This window comes from Coffea arabica, chromosome 6e (genome assembly GCF_036785885.1).
Source record: "Coffea arabica cultivar ET-39 chromosome 6e, Coffea Arabica ET-39 HiFi, whole genome shotgun sequence".
Lineage (NCBI taxonomy): Eukaryota > Viridiplantae > Streptophyta > Magnoliopsida > Gentianales > Rubiaceae > Coffea > Coffea arabica.
The window spans coordinates 3,498,830-3,517,709 of record NC_092321.1 but is presented as its reverse complement, the minus strand read 5'-3'; the positions used below and the strand labels follow the sequence as shown (position 1 = coordinate 3,517,709).

At 37.4% G+C, this 18,880-nt stretch overlaps 3 protein-coding genes across 5 annotated transcripts; 2 read left to right on the top strand and 1 right to left on the bottom strand.

Annotated features, from left to right (window-relative positions):
* The first annotated feature begins 887 nt into the window (after positions 1-887).
* Positions 888-2,174, top strand: LOC140009617 (small ribosomal subunit protein uS4y-like). The gene is made up of 4 exons (XM_072055700.1): positions 888-1,098; positions 1,337-1,469; positions 1,582-1,660; positions 1,965-2,174. Exons 1-4 carry the CDS (start codon positions 888-890, stop codon positions 2,172-2,174), a joined length of 633 nt encoding a protein of 210 aa, XP_071911801.1.
* Positions 2,175-2,851: 677 nt separating this feature from the next.
* LOC140009327 (thaumatin-like protein 1) lies at positions 2,852-3,982 on the bottom strand. The gene is made up of 2 exons (XM_072054506.1): positions 3,900-3,982; positions 2,852-3,552 (listed from the first exon to the last, which is right to left on the bottom strand). Exons 1-2 carry the CDS (start codon positions 3,943-3,945, stop codon positions 2,885-2,887), a joined length of 714 nt encoding a protein of 237 aa, XP_071910607.1. The 5' UTR covers positions 3,946-3,982; the 3' UTR covers positions 2,852-2,884.
* Positions 3,983-5,060: 1,078 nt separating this feature from the next.
* On the top strand, positions 5,061-18,821 carry LOC140004244 (protein fluG-like). 3 transcript variants are annotated; one of them, XM_072054503.1, is made up of 19 exons: positions 5,063-5,329; positions 5,453-5,704; positions 5,924-5,993; positions 6,099-6,212; positions 6,287-6,392; positions 6,472-6,501; positions 6,659-6,815; positions 6,887-6,982; positions 7,210-7,258; positions 7,669-7,940; positions 8,405-8,577; positions 9,670-9,790; positions 9,868-9,920; positions 10,020-10,149; positions 10,380-10,525; positions 11,450-11,638; positions 12,402-12,634; positions 18,186-18,328; positions 18,546-18,821. In XM_072054503.1, exons 1-19 carry the CDS (start codon positions 5,162-5,164, stop codon positions 18,606-18,608), a joined length of 2,565 nt encoding a protein of 854 aa, XP_071910604.1. In that variant the 5' UTR covers positions 5,063-5,161; the 3' UTR covers positions 18,609-18,821. The 3 variants fall into 3 exon arrangements, with proteins under 3 accessions (XP_071910606.1, XP_071910604.1, XP_071910605.1); XM_072054505.1 differs by lacking the exon at positions 18,546-18,821 and having other exon boundaries at positions 5,061-5,329; positions 16,808-18,215; XM_072054504.1 differs by lacking the exon at positions 6,472-6,501.
* The last annotated feature ends 59 nt before the right edge of the window (positions 18,822-18,880 follow it).

Genomic DNA, 18,880 nt, shown 5'->3' with positions numbered 1-18,880 from the left:
AGGCATTCCAATTGCCAGTTGACCGATCCTTTTCATTCGATTGAGTTCCGACCTCGAGTTCAACACACGGGTAAGCTTCTTCTTCCTCTTCTCATCTTGAGTGTCTTTTATTATTACTGGATGTAACCTAAAAGAAAGAAAAGGATAATGCCAGAATCTAAAGCTTTCCAATTCGAATTGCCTTTCCCTGTCTTTGCCTAATTCGCTTCTTAACGTACAGCATACCCGGCAAGAGCAGCTAATTCAATAGCTTTTCACTCCTCACCCCTTGGATGAAATTCTCTTTCGTTTATGAGTTACAAGTGGGAATTGAATTCAATCTTAAGCTTCGGCCTTCGGTCTTCCTCTTAAGGGCACTTCACCAACCAACCAAAGAATGTCCTCTGCCTTAAGGCCTGGGTAAAGAAAAGATCTTTCCTCTGGTCTTCTTAAAGTGGCGGAAGCAAGCTAAAGATTTCATTTCCATTGGCCAAAGCACCGACCATCTCAAGAGTTTCGATAGCTTCTGATGGGCATTCTCTTTCTTTTAGGAGTTACAAATGGAAGTAAAAAGGGTAAAATACACGGAACCCCCTTATGGTTTCGCGAAAAGACACATTACCCCCTTATCGTTTAGAAACCTACACATAAATACCCTAAACTTCATAACTAAAGTGGAAATTACCTTTTGAACCGGCTGAATTATCGGTAGCAGGTCGAATACCTCGTCTAACTTTATATTGTAGACATCAACTTTCAACCACTATACGATATTTGACCTCATTTTCTCGAGAAAACAATATTCTAAAAATTACTTTAAGAAAGAATGACACTTTGGCTGTGTCTTCCTCGGTTTCATTTCCACCGCCACTGACGACGACGAGCAATCCCCCCGCCCAGTAGCAACCATGGTTCACGTCAGTTTCTATCGCAACTATGGGAAGCCGTTCAAAAAGCCTCAACGTCCATATGAGAAGGAGCCTTTGGATGCTGAGTTGAGGCTTGTTGGAGAATATGGACTCAGATGCAAGAGGGAGCTTTGGAGGGTCCAGTATGCATTAAGCCGTATTCGTAATAATGCTAGAATGCTTCTAACTCTTGATGAGAAAGACCCTCGTCGTATCTTTTAGGGTGAAGCTCTCTTGCGTAGGATGAATAGGTATGGCCTTTTGGAAGTCAAAATAAGCTCGATTATGTCTTGGCTCTAACTATGGAGAACTTTCTAGAACGCCGCCTACAAACACTCGTCTTCGAGACAGGCATGGCCAAGTCAATTCACCATGCTCGCGTGCTTGACTGATATTACTATCAGGACATTACAAATAAAACTCATCATATCCGCTACTTGATTATGCAGCTACACGTATAAGTTGGGTCATAGATTGTTCAATGGCACATATATCTAGAGTCAGATGTACCATTTCAGAGCATCACCTTATCCTGGGCAAAATTCTCTACAACGTGTGGTCATTTTTTGTGACATGGGAAAGGTTTGAAAACTTTTGGATAAAGATTAACATGTATACCTTTTTCTCTCACTCCATCAACAGACCTTTTTTTTTTCCCGTAGTTGCATCAATGTGGAATATTTGCACTGCTCAGTGCTGCGATTGTCACCCTTTTCCCTCATTTTGGTGGCGATGACTTCCCAGAGAAGCTTGTTCGCTTGGTTTCCATGAAGGTAGGATCCAGCTCTGCCCGAATCATCAAGAAATCCCTAGTTTCTTGCATACTCCATTGAGGGAACCTATCGCCACCACCGCCACCACCCGTGTCAATATGAACGCTGCTGCTGCTACCATACTGATGTTGATGCTGATGCTGATGACTTTCCATAGTCGGTCAAGATCGAAAGCAGCTGCTACTAAAATATATGAGTAGAAGGTGATGGTGATGACGGATCGATCACTTTCGCCGCGGGAAAGAACGCAATCATGATTCTTGAATCATAAAAGAGAAGATCAAAAAATATTTGTGTTATTTAGGAGGAGAATAGACAGAGGCACATCAGCGTTGGAAGGCAGGTAGTTAATGTTCCTTCATTTATGGTGAGAGTTGATTCCCAGAAGCACATTGACTTTTCAATCACCAGTCCATTTGGTGGCGGGCGTGCTGGAAGAGTCAAGCGTAAGAACCAAAAGGCAGCTGCTAAGAAAGCTGCTGGTGGTGATGGTGATGAAGAAAATGAAGAGTGAGCCATTTCGTGTTAGATACCTTCTTTCTTTTACCCTCTAGAAGATAGCTTTACATCTGACTGCTATTTGGAATTTTGTCCTATTAGATTTTTCAGAGTATTGCATTTTCTGCAGAAGAGAGTATTCCTTTCAAAGCTATCTTCTGCAATACTCTCTTCTTCCCTTTTTTTCTTTTCAAAGGAATCTCGCATACCCATCGTCACTAAGTCACACACCCGGTTACAGGTTAATTTCCACTTTAGTTATAAAGTTTAGGGTGTTTATGTGGAGATTTCTGAATGATAGGGGGTAAGGTGTCTTTTCGCGAAACCACAAGGGGGTTCCTTGTATTTTACCCAAGTAAAAAGCATTAAATATGCTCTTGTAACAATTTTTTCTTTTTTTTTCTTCTTCTTCTTTTGGAGAGACAAAGGTATTCGACCTACAACCGGTAACTCAGCCAGTTAAAAAGTCAATTTCCACTTTAGTTATGAAGTTTAGGGTGTTTATATGTAGGTTTCTAAACAATAGGGGGGTAAGGTGTCTTTTCGCGAAACCATAAGGAGGTTCCGTGTATTTTACCCAAAAAGAAAAGTAATACGTACCAACAATGGAGAATATAACAAAGCTATAATGGTATCAAACGAATAAGTGAACATATATTTTTCAACACATAAGCATGTAGCAGCACTTAATCATAATAAAAAACTTGTTTAAATTTTCATAATTTCTCATGGACAAAATGTGATAACATAGTCAGGGTGACGTTTACACGTAAATAAGCTACTTCGATCGTCATATGCATAACTATAAGCTTGAGGACATGGCTGCTTAAAGACATTTGAATAATTCGTTGGCTTGCATTTGTCAGGCGAGCCGTAATCACCCGTGCAGCAATATTGGGGTTGATTGAACGCCACACAAGCGCTCTTACAACCGATTATACCGCCTTCCGTGTTGAATACGGCCAGTTCTTTTGGACACCTTCTATTGATGTCAACCGGACAACTAATGGTAGTACAACCAGCAATTTGTGGTGCAACTCTCACTGGCAAATTGAATCCATCAACGAGGCTAATATCATAGAAATCTTGCCCACCGGAACCAAATAACGTGAATTCCACCAGAGTTGCAGGAGCTGCTCCGCTCGCGCCGCCGCATTCTATTTGACCGGAGCCACAGTCACCGCTCCGACAAGTAAATTTGCCTTCGAAGCCTGAGCAAACAAATCTGGCCCAAATTCGTCCAGACCACTGGGATGGAACCTCTAGTTTTTTTGAGGCGTGAGACGCCAACTCAAATCCGGTTAATATTTGAGGTCCTTTGCTGCGGGTCACTGATGCAGGCCATATGGTGTATGGGCAATTATTGTCGATGGTGAATCTAACGGAAAATGCATCTGCAATGCCAGTAACGAGAATACGAAACTAAAGCATTGTGTTTGTAAGGATAATTCAGTATGAAATAACATCCACACATTTTTTTTTTACTACACACATCTGAATCTGAGAAAGATAACTCGTCTAGGCTCGAATGAAATGGAAACAATCATAAAAAGGAAAAAAAAACTAGAGGCATCATAAGTGTACTTGCATTCACAAATTAAGGTACGGGTACATTCATTTATTCATAGAGACTTTCAACTTCTGAAAATGATTGCCACCACGAATACATCCGTACATAGCTAATTGAAATGCCTTTCATTTGGTGATAGAAAAACGTATACAAGAAAACAACAGGACTTACAAGCGATTAAGAAAACGAAGAAGGCGAAAATAATTTTGATCTTCATCACCAATTTCGAAAGATTTCTCAAGCAGGATGAAAAAGAATATATAAAATAAAATTTGCTTGTGCTTCAAATGATTCAACAACAGTGCCTGGTATATATAGGATTGCATATAAAAAAAAAAAAAAAACTACAGTTCCCTTTCGAAAAGAGTAAACATTAAATGACGTAGTTAAAGTCATCTTAAATTTTTCTTACTTTTATAAGGAAAGTCATTATAGAATTATAGGAACAAATCTTTAAGAATGTCACCTACTTTATAGGAACAAATCTAACTTTCATATGATAACTTATAAAATCTTCAAACAAATGATAAACAACTGCGTGTTGACTTCTACTCCTATTATTAAAGCATATATTTGGATTTTCTAAATTCTCGACTCTTATTAGAATCCATATTTGTTTCGTATTGAGATAAGGACGTGCATTGTATTGATATGAGTTTTAAAGTCGGATTGTTTTGCAATTAATTTGGGCACGTTAAGACTTTTTCACGCTTATTATTAAACATCGCACTACAATATTCTTTAGATTTCACTGGCGAGGCATTTCAATAACATGTTAGGTCTAAATAATTTCCCCTGTCCTAATATTAGGAAGGTTAAATGGAACGATCGAAGGTTGAAATGCTAAGGAGCAGCCAGCCAGTCATTTCAAAAAGTTTGTTAAACACCAAAACTTGTACGGGAACAAAATGTTAGTCAAATATTGCACCCAACTTGTACCATTACATTAGATCGACGCATATGATCTGGAAAATTTCTGTTTATTTTTACACGAGGACTGAAACCCAAATTAGAACTAAAATATTCTGCAATTGCGTTTAATTCTAATAAATGATGACTTATGATTAGATTGGGGTGCCGAATTATTACTTTTGTGCTATAATTTGTCCAATTTTTTTTTACAAGTATAAATTGTATTTTGAAATTTCGTCCATCAGAAGGGCCTCCAATGGGCCAACGCCCGCATCATAAATGGTGATGTTGATGCCCATTAAATAGCCCAATTCCTATGTCTATTTTGGAGAGAGTTGAGAAATTCAAAAATGGAAATAAAAAGTCAACTCTAAGGACAGCAGAGTAGTGCATTTCTTGTTTTAAAAGTAATAACAAGATGGGAGCAAATAATACCGTCAACCGACTGAGGAGTATAGACTATAGAACAGCACAGTACAGAGCAGCAGTACAGTCGCCGAGACAAGCTGGAGATAGCGAGAATGGAGAAATTTGCACAGCTGAGAGAAGCAATAGAGAGAGTGGAGGTGGTAGACGCCCACGCCCACAATATCGTTGCTCTCGATTCCGGCGTGCATTTCCTTAGTTGCTTCTCTGAAGCCACCGGTGAAGAGGCTTTATCCCATGTGCCGCACACCATTAACTTCAAGGTCCGTTTAAATCTAGTCCCTTTCTATCCACGGTTGCCGAACTCTCCTCTTCCGCTAATCACTAGAATCTTCTCCACTTCGTTTAGTCTACATTAAATTTGTGTTTTGTATCGATTAAAACAGAGGAGTTTAAGAGAAATATCAGAACTGTATGGCACAGAGTCGTCCTTGCCTGCCGTTGAAGAATTCCGGCGTTCGTCCCGATTGGAAGTGATTACGGCGACGTGTTTCAAGGCTGCAAGAATATCAACTCTGCTCATCGATGATGGATTTGAATTGGATAAGAAGCAGGAAATCAAGTGGCACGAGAAATTTGTACCGTGTGTTAGGAGAATACTGAGAATCGAGCGTTTGGCCGAACAGATACTTGACGAGGTTAGATGCTTATTTTTACCACATCTTTCTAACTCAGTTGACAGGCTTACATAAGTGGTGCATCCTATTGCTATGCGACGATACTAGTATTTCTGAAACACAACTCTTAGGCCTCCCCAGGAGGAGACAAAAGCTCAATTTGTCAGAAAATCTGTCTGTCATGTATTGCTACTCCTTTTCTTTTGGATTCATTTTTCATTATATATTCATATGTTTTAGGGAAGTCCATCTGGAACAACTTGGACGCTGGACGCTTTCACTGAAAAGTTTGTGCAGAAGTTAAAATCATATCCTTTTTCAGATTTATTGTAAAGCCTCTTATCTGTTTGGTTTAATATAGATACGTGGCGATTGGACAGTTCCTTTTTTGTTCCTTATCTTTTTGTTGGTACATTATCTGGTGAAGTTGTTGGCTACAAAAGCATTGCAGCATACCGCAGTGGTCTGGATATTGATACCAAAGTCACAGTGGAGCAGGCTGAGAAAGGCCTTTATGATGTTTTAGGAGGTGAGTCAATCAGAAATGGATTTATTTAACATATCTAAGAGTTCCCTTGTACCCTAATAATTTTCTCTTTTCAGCTGGAAGTCCTGTCCGCATTGCAAATAAAAACTTCATTGATTATGTTTTCACTTGCGCTTTGGAGGTCGCCCTATGTTTTGACTTACCAATCCAGATTCACACCGGGTAAGGACCCTCTATACACCTTTAGCCAATATACTGTGAAAAATCTAAGTGAACTAATCAACTTGGAATCTTTCACCAGGCTTTTGCTTTTTGGAAGTTTTTCTCCCAGGTCACTGACCATATACCAAATAATCCAGTTATTTTCTTCTGGACTTAATTTCTTTTCCTGTTATGATAAAATGGCAGACTAGGATGCAATCTGGTTTCTCTATTTATTCGAATCATTTATCTTTGAAACTCTAATTCTACATTATTATTGATATTAGTTTTGGGGATAAAGATCTTGATTTGAGACTATCTAATCCCCTACATCTCCGCAACATTCTCGAAGACAAACGATTCAGCAAGTCTCGGCTCGTGCTTTTACATGCATCTTATCCTTTTACAAAGGAAGCATCATATCTAGCCTCTGTGTATCCTCAGGCAAGACCTGTTACTCTGGCTTGTTTCTTTGCTTTGTGAGTCCTTTTATGGAAGGGAATCTGCAATTACAGGTCTATCTTGATTTTGGGTTGGCAATTCCGAAACTAAGTTTCCATGGGATGATATCTTCAGTAAAAGAACTCATGGATCTTGCTTCAACAAGGAAGGTAAATATTCTGGGTCTTTCAAGATGTATTCGGAGATCAGATTTTTGGTTTCTTTTCTTTTTCACGTGCAATTTTTTTTTTCTGTTCTTTTTCTGCTACAACTGCACTACTTTTTGAAGTTCAAGCCAGGACTATGCTTTCACATTTATGTGATCTTCTGTATCAAAGAACTTGTAATGCCCATTATTCAGCTTTCTCTGATATTGTTGTGATATCGCTACTGGCAGGTGATGTTTAGCACTGATGGCTGTGCATTTCCTGAGGCTTTTTATTTAGGTTTGTCTCATCATATTTTCTTGTTAAAATATTATTCTTGTTACAAAATTGCTAGTGGAATCTGATTGGTGCTTGCATAGTTAAGCATGTTAATTTTACTCCTGATACACAAGCATGGATTAGTACTACATCCTTATTCGTGCCTGCTTTTTTCACTTGTATGGGCGGAAAGAGTATAATTTTACTAGCAGTGGATATTTGTCATGACAATTCCCCAGTCAAATCCACATTTCAGAGAACTGATAGCTAAGACTTTAGGACATGAAGCAAACAATTGAAACCCACTTTCAACTAAATTATTCTACACAGACACAAATGTAATATAAATAATCTTTGCTGGTGGGTTGAATGCTGAGTGAATAGTCATTCTGTTCAATGGTTGTTCTAATATGAGTTGATTACACGAACAGGTGCAAAAAAAGCACGGGAAGTTGTGTTTTCTGTTCTACGAGATGCCTGTATTGCAGGAGATCTCTCAATTCAAGATGCTGTAGCAGCAGTTAAAGATATTTTTGCTGATAATGCGAAAGAATTTTATAAAATTAAGGTTGCTGAAAAACCTATCAAGTCGGAAGTTCTTGCTTTTGCTTCCAATTTACCCACTGAAATCAGTGCCTCTGGTGAAGATCTGGTTCTTGTTCGCATCATCTGGGTAGATGCTTCTGGACAGCAAAGGTGTCGTGTAAGTGCCCTTTTCTTCTTTGACTATCTTGTTGGTGATCACTTGAAGCTATTTTATCAACTCTGTCGAGCTCACCACCATGGGGTATTGTCAAGTGGAATGCACAAATATCCCTTTCATCTTTTCAAAGGAAATTTCTTGTGAAATTTAAATTTTCAGAAAAACTACTAGATCACCTGATTTGAAGAAACAATACTTTCTTGAACGTAATGGAGCCTTTTATATCAAGAGGTCATAACGCTGAGGAAGAACTGGATAATGGCCCTGCATCAGGCCTGATTTAGATTCTTTCATATTAAAATTGACTTGTGGCTGATAGAAGAAATTGCTTTTGGTACAAATGGTTTTCAGGTTCTTATACTGGTCTTGATTCTGATTTGCTTAAAACCATCATGGTGGTCAGATTAGTTTCTTCTTCTTCTTCTTCTTTTTTTTTTTGTAATTCTTTTTATGCATGATTGCAGGTCGTTCCACGGAAACGATTCCATGATGTTGTGAAGAAGAATGGCGTGGGTCTAGCTTGTGCATGTATGGCAATGACTTCAGCTGTTGACGGTCCTGCTGATGGGACTAATCTGAGCGGCGTGGGTGAGGTCAGACTGATTCCTGATATGTTGACCAAATACACAATCCCATGGTAGTATGTGTTTTTCAAGTTCGTATTTTTCTTTTTCTCAATCTCTGTATATTCTTCATTCAGATAATCTTTGAGGAGTCCTGTTTTCAAATTTTAAATGTTTGAAAGGAGACACATCGGTTTTCTTGAGACTACTTTTTGATGAGAGGATACAGGATGTAATTCTGTAAATATAGTTTATAAGCAATTAAACATGTATACCAGCTGACTGGGCATGACCTATTTATGGTGGGCAATTGGGATAATCCCTTCCGTTTATGCTGCTTAGACTATAGGACACAAACTTGCAATGTTATCCACAATAGAATGGTGTGTGCCTGAAACTTTAAGCTCAAAAGACAAAATTACGCATAATAAAAATAACATATCTGTAAAATTTTGCAATTTTTTTTGTGCTTTTGTTGAACCATATTTGTGGTAGTTTAAAAGTTTTAATCCCACCCGTGGGTTTGTGCAACAATTCATTATTAAGGGGATAAAGGACTGCAAAACTGCAACAAAAATGATGAAGGCATATATAAATAGTTGATTGCATGATCACCAATTTGTCATCCATTTACCTTCCAAGACATTGAATCATACCATGATTGAGGAGAATAAGATGGATAGGCTTGACATAACAGATGTGAAATGAATCTTACTTGGATGCAGGTACCAGGAAAACTTCATAACTAATGTGTTTGGAATTAATGTGTTTGGCGGCCTTGTCACTATGGATCAAAAACTTCATAACTAAGATGACATTCATGTCATGCTCAATGGTATTTAGGTTTCCAACCATGCTAATAGCTTGACTTTCTTACTAGACTTTGGTGGACTCTAGTTCTATAGAACCTTTTTTTTTAAATATGGCAGTGATATATAATATGGACAATAGATTTGAGTTACAGCAAGCACTTTCAATTAGTTTGTAGACCTTAATATCTAGATGTAAGTTGTTAGAGGATGGTAGTAGTTGCATTTTTCTATGTAAAAACTGTTAATCTACTTGATTTGTCATGCAATTCATTCAAGTTCTATCTTCAGACCAATGGTTATTCTATCTTTGGAAAACCATTTGTGACACTATCCTTGAGTCACTCTTTGATACAGGGCAAAACAGCAGGAAATGGTTCTAGGTGATATGCATCTTACACCAGGTGAAGCATGGGAATATTGCCCAAGAGAAGCACTAAGACGGGTTTCTAAACTCTTGAGAGATGAATTTAACTTGGTAAGTCTGGTATATGTCTGATTTAAGATTTGAACTGATTTTTCACTTCTATGATTCATTAAATGCTTCATGTTTAGGTAATGAATGCAGGATTTGAAAACGAGTTTGTTCTCTTGAGAAATATTGCAAGGTATAATAGGCTTATTTTTTTAGGAGTCTATGTTCTCGCACTTGCTTTCACTCCTTTCTCTGTTTTATGAGTCATTGTTTCTCATCAAGAAGTCGACAGGGAGGAGAAAGAAGAATGGGTACCTTTTGACACAAAACCTTATTGCTCTACATCAGCATTTGATGCCGTATTTCCTATACTTCAGGAAGTGACATCTTCTCTGCAGTCCTTGAATATTACAGTGGAACAGGTAGACTGGAAGATATTTGCTTAGTTCTTTATAGTCTTGGATCACAAATTTATACTCTGTTTTTGCCATAGTTGACCGCATCTGCTAAGTTGAAGCTTGATATTCAAGATTCTGTTATTCTTTCACCCCTCTCTCTCTGCCTTTGTGGACATGCCCATACTAGCGTCTGCAAGGTTTCAAAATCTTAACTGTATTTGAACCAATGATACTTCTTTTGGTTTTTTAAATAGCTACATGCGGAGGCTGGAAATGGTCAATTCGAAATGGCCTTGGGATATACAGTTTGTACTAAAGCTGCTGACAACTTAGTTTTTACACGTGAAACAATTAAAGCTGTTGCAAGGAAACATGGAATCCTGGCTACTTTTTTGCCGAAGTAAGCATTCACGTTTTCTCAATTTCATTTGCTATCTGTTTAAGTTTGTGGAAAAGGAGATTCTGAGTTTTTGTTGTATTCACTTAATTTTGTAGGAGAAAAATATTTGAAGAGTTAAAAAGTTTACCAACAAAACTGTCCTAGAATCATCTAACCAAGTTTTGAAAAGGTCCTATGTTACAGTTAATTAACATCTATAGCAAAAATTGCTAACTTTGCATAGTTTACATTTGAACATTAAGTCATTTTTCATACATCCTCTCTGGTTTAATGATTGATGCATTGTCATTCTCTCTGTTGGATTTATGTTGTGTTAACTTGAAAAGACCAAGCTTTTTTACGCTTTTTATAAATTTACTAGCTAATTTTAAGCATTTAGCCCATGTTTATTATGTTTTTTATAATTAGATGGATTGCTACAACCATTGTGTGCTGCATCAATTTATGTTGCAGTCCTTTCAGAAATTTTATTATCTTATCAAGCAGGCTGTTTGTTTGCTGATATATTTGACCAGTGTGAGGTTCAGTTCTCTGTCATTTTTTTTAGGCAAAACTGTAACTTTTATTGATATGGAGCAGGTAAGTTTGTACAGGAGATAGAATATCTCATTATACATGTTAAACTAACTACCACAGGAACCTATATTGGACTATTACACTAGCACCGTGAACAGTGAAAGGACATCCATGTTTAGCTTTACAGTCTAGCATGTCAAAGGTTATAAGATCCGGAGCTCGTTGATCAACTAGTTCTGATGGGAGCATACGGTTTCAGAATCTTTACCCTTGTACACATTGAGAAGGATCATTTTTACCCGTTTATTAGAGCACAAGCCTGTGTGGTGGGAAGATTTTAATGCATCTTAACCATAATGAATGGTAAACACTGCCATCATATGGCCTTACATCCCTCTTTGTTTCTAGGTATGCATTGGATGACATTGGCTCTGGGTCACATGTTCACATCAGTTTATCTGAGAATGGAGAAAATGTATTCATGGCTCGAGGTGAATCAACTGAGCATGGGATGTCCAATGTTGGGGAGGAGTTCATGGCTGGGGTGTTAACTCATCTTCCTTCGATTTTGGTATTTACTGCACCAATTCCCAATAGGTAATCCTATGCTCAGTAATGCTAATCAATTATATATGTTGCATTGTCCATGAGAAGTCTATGCTGTAGTATTTGAGTTATTCAACTTCAAAATTTCAAGCAGGCATCTCAAATTAATAGTGCTACAAAATTATATGCAAGTCATATTGTGATGATTTGCTCCTGCCTTAATTGTGTGGAAACCCCATCTATTGGTTCTAATATCTTTCCTTATTAAGGATGTTGGACTACTAGTTCTATTAGAACCCATCCTTTTTCTCGGCAAATTTCTCTCTATATGACATTTAAAAAAAATGGTAATTACCCCTTGCTATAGGTTGATTTATAAAGCCTCAAGCAGTGATAAGCAATTTACATGTATATATGTTTCTGCTGTGTTTATCCTCAGTTACCTTTATAATGAGAGTATAATGCAATTTAGTGAAGCATCTGAAGCGTCAGATAGGCGACTTATTATTGTATTATTGTTTGAATATACTCAGCTCACCTTCAGAATAAAGGAATGCTAGTTTTAGACCGTGTCAAATAGTAAAGAATTATCATTATCAAAAAAGCCACGTGATTGAGAAAATAATCTGTAATGTTTTTTTTTTTTTCCCCTAGATGAAATAGCGCCAATGCAGTTTTCAGTTTGCCTTGGGGAAAACAATTCAAAGAATTATTGTTGTTTTTCTGCTTCCGGACTATATCTTTGACATGATGGATGAATAACGTTTGAATTGGGTCACCTTGGATATTCATCATTATGTGTCTTGGTTGGCAGTTATGATCGGATACAGCCAAATACATGGAGTGGAGCATACCTTTGCTGGGGTAAAGAAAACAGGGAGGCTCCACTAAGAACTGCATGCCCACCTGGTGTGCCAAATGGTGTTGTGAGCAACTTTGAGATCAAAGTGTGTGATGGGTGTGCAAACCCCTATTTAGCCTTGGCTTCTATAATTGTTGCAGGGCTTGACGGTCTTCGCAGACATTTAAAGCTACCTAAACCTGTTGGTAAGACCATATTATCCTCTGCAAATTTGTTAGTCAGCTTTTTTCATCAGCTATATTGGTGGCAATATATTTTATCATCCCTATGAGAACAACAGTTTGTTGTAAATTGCTTAATGAGATTTTGTAAGCCTAGAGGGCCTAGAAAGCTTAAGTCTCTTGAAATAAGAGAGTAACTGCTGGATCTTGCTGTATCTTGAAAACCAGAGGGTGGACCACATTAGTATTCAAATCTGTTTTGGGGGATGTAATAATCAAGCTACTTAATTCTCTCTTTTAGATATGTGTACCATATTTTGATGGTAGGCACCAAGGTGACAACAGAAAAGAATGCAAGTTCTGTATGAATATAGTTATTAATTATGCTGAAAGTATATTTTTCATATATTTCATTGATCTATTTATACAAGTAACTAGGTTAAATGGTCAGCCATGTACAGCTGTATATAGTCTGTAATTACAGACTATATACAGCTGTGTTCTTAGACTAATTACAGCAGCTATCTTAGACTAATAGCTGTATTCTTAGACTAATTACAACAGCTATCTTAGACTAATTATATAGCTGTATTCTTAGACTAATTACAGCTAATTCCTACCAACTCTCCCCCTCAAGTTGGGGAATAGATATCACAAATGCCCAACTTGGATAGAGATGCATTGAATAAGCTACTAATAACAGCATGAGTCATAATATCAGCCAACTGATCTGAACTTCTAGTATAGGGAATTTCAATTGTCCCGGAATCAAGATTATCTTTGATGTAGTTCCTATCAATTTCAACATGCTTTGTCCGATCATGTTGAATAGGATTATTTGCAATCTTAATGGCTGCCATATTATCACAAAATAATACCATAGAACCTTTTGGACCAAACCCAATCTCCTTTAAGAGAATTTTCAGCCAAGAGAGTTCTGTGATAGCATGATGCATAGCTCTATATTCAGCCTCTGCACTAGATAATGAAACCACGTTCTGTTTTTTACTTTTCCAAGACACCAAGTTGCCTCCAACAAAAGCCAAATATCCAGAAGTTGATTTTCTATCCAACTTGCTACCAGCAAAATCAGAGTCTGTATATCCAACCACATCAAAATGTTCGTGTTTGGAGAATAAGACACCTTTTCCTGGAGCTGATTTCAAGTAAGCCAAGATTCGATTAACAGCATTCATGTGTTGATCACTTGGATTGTGCATAAACTGGCTAACAACACTGACTGCATATGCTAAATCTGGCCTGGTATGAGTTAAATAGATTAGTCTACCCACGATCCTTTGATATCTTTCCTTGTTTGTTGGAATCTGATCAGAAAAGAAGGCTAGGCCATGATTCACTTCAATCGGAGTATCTATTGGCTCACAAGCAGACATACCAGTTTCAGCTAGGAGTTCCAATGTATACTTCCTTTGGGAAAGGAAGAGTCCTTGCTTGGACCGTGATACTTCAATGCCAAGAAAATATTTAAGAGTCCCCAAATCTTTAATCTCAAATTCTTTGGCTAAGTAACTTCGAAGGTTCTCAATTTCTTCTTTGTTATTACCTGTTACAATCATATCATCAACATAGACAAGAAGCGCGGTAATATCATTGTAGTTACGTTTATAGAACAGCGTGTGATCTGCTGAAGCTTGCTTGAATCCATACTCCTCCATGGCATGACTCAATCTTCCAAACCATGCCCTTGGTGATTGTTTTAATCCATACAATGCCTTTTTCAGTCTGCACACCTTTCCTTCTTCTAGTGTAAACCCCTGAGGAGGATCCATGAAAACTTCCTCAGTCAACTCACCATGAAGAAAGGCATTCTTCACATCAAATTGTCGTAGAGGCCAGTCTAAATTAACTGCAAGTGACAATATGACACGAACAGTGTTCATCTTGGCAACCGGTGCAAATGTCTCTTGATAGTCAATACCATAGGTTTGAGTGTCGCCTTTTGCAACCAGTCTAGCTTTGTATCTTTCAACTGTCCCATCAGACTTGTATTTGACACTGAATACCCATTTACACCCTACGGTCTTCTTTCCCATTGGTAACTCAACCATTTCCCAAGTATAATTCTTTTGGAGAGCCATCATTTCTTCTACCATTGCATCTTTCCACTTAGGATCATCAAGGGCTTCCTGAAAATGACTAGGAACATATACAAAAGACAACTGAAGAGCAAATGTCAAGTTTGCCTTAGACAAACGATGATAGGATATAAAATCAGAAATTGGATAGGAAACATTGGAAGCTTTTGAAAAACCAAGTCTATCAGGTTCTTTTCGTTCACGAAGAGGATATCTTCTATTCTGATCAATATTAGGATATGAGTCAAGACTTTCAGAAGAAGTACATACCTTAGTGTCAATCTTGGAAGATTCATTCGATAGCATGGTAGTATCATCAAGGGAGGTATTATCATTAAGGGAGGTACAAGAACCAGGAGGCATAACAGTGATATCTTTTGTTCTCCTAGAATATCCTTTCTCAAAGAGATGAGCTGGTCTCTCACTATTAGTTTCAATTTTATTTTCCTGACCATTATCTAAAACTAAGGAATCCCCATTTTCCTTTGCATTCTCTATACTTGAGATCCATATCCTTTTTTCTCCTAGCCATTGTTTTTCCTCTTCTCTACTTTTAATCTCCCCCTGAAGAGGAACCGCAGACATATGTCCAGAAAAATAAGACTCATTTTCACAAAATTGAACATCCATAGACACATAGTAGGTTCTCGTAGGAGGATGAAAACATTTATATCCCTTTTGTGAATTAGAATAGCCAAGGAAAACACATTTGATAGCACGAGGATCAAGTTTATCTCTATGATGAGAATGAACATGAACATAACATACACAACCAAAAACCTTTGGACAAATATTAAGAGCAGTAGGAATAGAATGAAATTTAGATAACATTCTCAAAGGGGTTTGGAAATCAATAACCTTAGCGGGCATTCGATTAATGAGGAAAACAGCAGCCATAATAGCTTCAGCCCAAAAATGTTTTGGAACATGCATAGTAAAACATAAGGCTCGTGCTACTTCAAGAAAGTGACGATTTTTCCGTTCTGCTGTGCCATTCTGCTGGGGTGTGTAAACACAAGTGGTTTGATGAAGAATGCTATGTTGTATCATAAAATCAGCAAGAGATCGATTCACAAATTCACGACCATTATCGGAATGAAAAACCTTAATTCTAGTGTTGAATTGAGTAAGAATCATGTTATAAAACTGAGGAATAATATGACAAACATCACTCTTAGATTTCATCAAATATACCCAACTGACTCTAGTACAGTCATCAATAAAAGATACAAAATATTTATGTCCTGAAGTAGAAGTAGTTGAGAAAGGACCCCACACATCAGTATAAACACATGAAAAAGGAGTGACACTTTTATTAAAACTAACTTTGAAAGGAACACGATGGTTTTTTGCATAAACACATTGTTCACATCTTAAGCTAGAAGTTGAAATATTGGAAAATAACTTAGGAAACATATGCTCTAAATAAGAAAAAGATGGATGTCCTAGTCGACGATGCCAAAGGATTATTCTTTCTATGTCTGATGTCCCACTTTTTGTTTGAAAACCTCGAGTAGATATTGTTATGCTTCGATTGTCTTCCCAGTAATATAAACCATCCCTCTCCTTACCAATGCCAATCGTCATCTTCGTAAGATTGTCTTGAAAAACACAATGAGTAGAGTGAAAAATGACAGAACAGTTAAGATGCTTTGTTATTTTACTAATGGAGAGGAGATTATTTGAGAGTTTAGGTGCAAGTAAAACAGAGGACATAGAAAACTTTGGTGAAAGAGACACATTTCCAGCGCCTATGATTGGCGTAAAATTTCCATTAGCAACCTGTACAGACTTCACAGGTGAAGATGTAAGAGAGTCAATGATAGAAGAGTTACTAGTCATGTGATCAGTAGCCCCTGAATCAATAATCCAAGTGCTAGGATGAGCAGAAATAACGGACAAACCAAAAATACCTTCTTGAGAAGATGCTCGAGACACATGAGACATAGAAGATGGAGTAGTGTCTATGGCAGCAACATTTTGAGCAACAGTATTATGAATCAATTTCTTATTTTTTCTCTCAGCTTGCTTAAGTTTATACCATTCTGGATAGCCATGCTTCTTCCAACAAACATCAATTGTATGTGTATTCTTATTGCAGTAGGTGCAAAATCGAGACTGAGAGGCTGTAGAATTTCCATTAATGGCAATAGGAGTGCTCTTTTGAACAGTTAGAGCTGAAGCCTCAAAGTGTGATTCTGCTCCCATGGCAACTTGTCTTTGTAGTTCTCTACGAACCATGGAGTAGACTTCTTCTAACCTTGGTAAAGGAGAAGTACCTAGAACACGGCTGCGAACTTGATCTAACTTATTATCAAGCCCAGCAAGAAAAATATAAACTCGATCTTCAGCAATACGATTTCTATATTTTTCTTTATCAGCAGCACATGTCATGTCATTGGGCCGTCGATAATCGAGCTCCATAAATGTTGAGTTTAATTCGTTGTAGTATTCTGCTAGAGGCCGACCATCTTGTTGTAAATGAAAAGTCTTCTTCATTAGTTCATAAACTTCAGAGAAATCTGATACATCAAGGTAACTTCTTTTTACAGCATCCCAAACTTCCTTTGCTGTGCCGCATTGTACAAAGTGAGATATCAGATTATCACTCATTGAATTAATAAGCCAAGATTTGACGAGAGAATCTTCAGCTTCCCATTCATCATAACTTGAATCATCTACTGCTGGTGCAGCCTTTTTTCCATTAATATAGCCCATTTTTTTTCTTCCAGCAATATGCATCTCCAAAATTTTGGATCAAACTCGATAATTAGTGCCATCCAATTTAATGTGGATGGAAGAAGAAGCATCTTGTATGGTTAGAGTGGAGAGATTCTTGCTGTTAGGAGATTCAACATCAGGTTTGGTTGACATATTGTGATGTGATTAGTGTTTTAGAGAAGAAATTTCAGCACTGTGGGCTATTGAAAGAATGGCTGGAATTTTCAGAGAAGAGGAGAGCAAGGAAAAAACCCCAATGCTCTGATACCAAGTTATTAATTATGCTGAAAGTATATTTTTCATATATTTCATTGATCTATTTATACAAGTAACTAGGTTAAATGGTCAGCCATGTACAGCTGTATATAGTCTGTAATTACAGACTATATACAGCTGTGTTCTTAGACTAATTACAGCAGCTATCTTAGACTAATTATATAGCTGTATTCTTAGACTAATTACAGCAGCTATCTTAGACTAATTATATAGCTGTATTCTTAGACTAATTACAGCTAATTCCTACCAACTAATATGAGTTGCAAAACTATTTGCTCATACAATTCTATTAAGGAGCAACTATGGTACATAATGTGCTTGGATGACTAAGCAGGAATAGGTAAAATAGTGGTACTTTTTTAAACTGCAACGTTGGGGGAAAGAGTGGATTACTTGCTAGTACACACCATTTCATACTGTTCATGTACAAATAAGACATGCTGTTTGGATGCGCTGAAACCTTGTCTTATTCAACCATACAGATCAAAATCCGGATAATCTCAAAGAAGAAATTCAAAGATTGCCAAAGTCTCTTTCTGAATCTCTAGAAGCTCTAGAGAAGGACACTCTGATGAGGGATTTGATTGGTGAAAAGCTCTTAACTGCAATTAAGGGGGTGAGAAAGGTATGGGTTCAGATTGCTTTCTTCTTGTGTTCCTGGTTAATGTTAATGAATTAAGATTAAAGCCTATGATTAGAAACTTCAAGAATAAACTTTGTGTCCTTGTATGGCTTTGGGAACTTGATTAGGCAATGACGGGATTACCGGTCAAATTGAGTTAGGTACTATATTGTTCTATTAAAATATACTATGGCAGGAGGCATAACTTACTGTTTTGCAGGCTGAAATCAAGTACCATGCCGAGAACAAGGATGCATACAAGAAACTTATACACAGATACTAAGGTGACTTTAATGACCTAGTTAGATTTCTCGACAAAGAACAGCTGAATAATAAAGTCACTGCATTGGTAAGACTTTGAAACACCAGTTTTGTTGATTTATTCTGCTATAACTCTATTTCATGCCTCCTCCTAAGAATGATTTCAGGACCAATTGTTTCACAATAATTCTATTTGCAAGTGGTCTGTTTTTGCCCGGATGTGCATTTGGCAAAACATGTTTGCAATAATTACTTTAATTGCAGACAACTATCGTAGAAAAGCTTTCAGAAATT

What these genes read in the sequence shown, in the direction of transcription:
- LOC140009617 (XM_072055700.1), top strand. Translation starts at nt 888, where the DNA reads ATGGTTCACGTCAGTTTCTATCGCAACTATGGGAAGCCGTTCAAAAAG. An exon ending in TGATGAGAAAGACCCTCGTC is followed by an intron (nt 1,099 to 1,336) that starts GTATCTTTTAGG and finishes TTGATTATGCAG; the next exon opens with CTACACGTATAAGTTGGGTC. An exon ending in TTCGCTTGGTTTCCATGAAG is followed by an intron (nt 1,661 to 1,964) that starts GTAGGATCCAGC and finishes TGTGTTATTTAG; the next exon opens with GAGGAGAATAGACAGAGGCA.
- LOC140009327 (XM_072054506.1), bottom strand. Translation starts at nt 3,945, where the DNA reads ATGAAGATCAAAATTATTTTCGCCTTCTTCGTTTTCTTAATCGCTT. An exon ending in CTTCGTTTTCTTAATCGCTT is followed by an intron (nt 3,553 to 3,899) that starts GTAAGTCCTGTT and finishes CTGGCATTGCAG; the next exon opens with ATGCATTTTCCGTTAGATTC.
- LOC140004244 (XM_072054503.1), top strand. Translation starts at nt 5,162, where the DNA reads ATGGAGAAATTTGCACAGCTGAGAGAAGCAATAGAGAGAGTGGAGGTG. An exon ending in TAGCCTCTGTGTATCCTCAG is followed by an intron (nt 6,816 to 6,886) that starts GCAAGACCTGTT and finishes CTGCAATTACAG; the next exon opens with GTCTATCTTGATTTTGGGTT. An exon ending in ACTGCACCAATTCCCAATAG is followed by an intron (nt 11,639 to 12,401) that starts GTAATCCTATGC and finishes CTTGGTTGGCAG; the next exon opens with TTATGATCGGATACAGCCAA.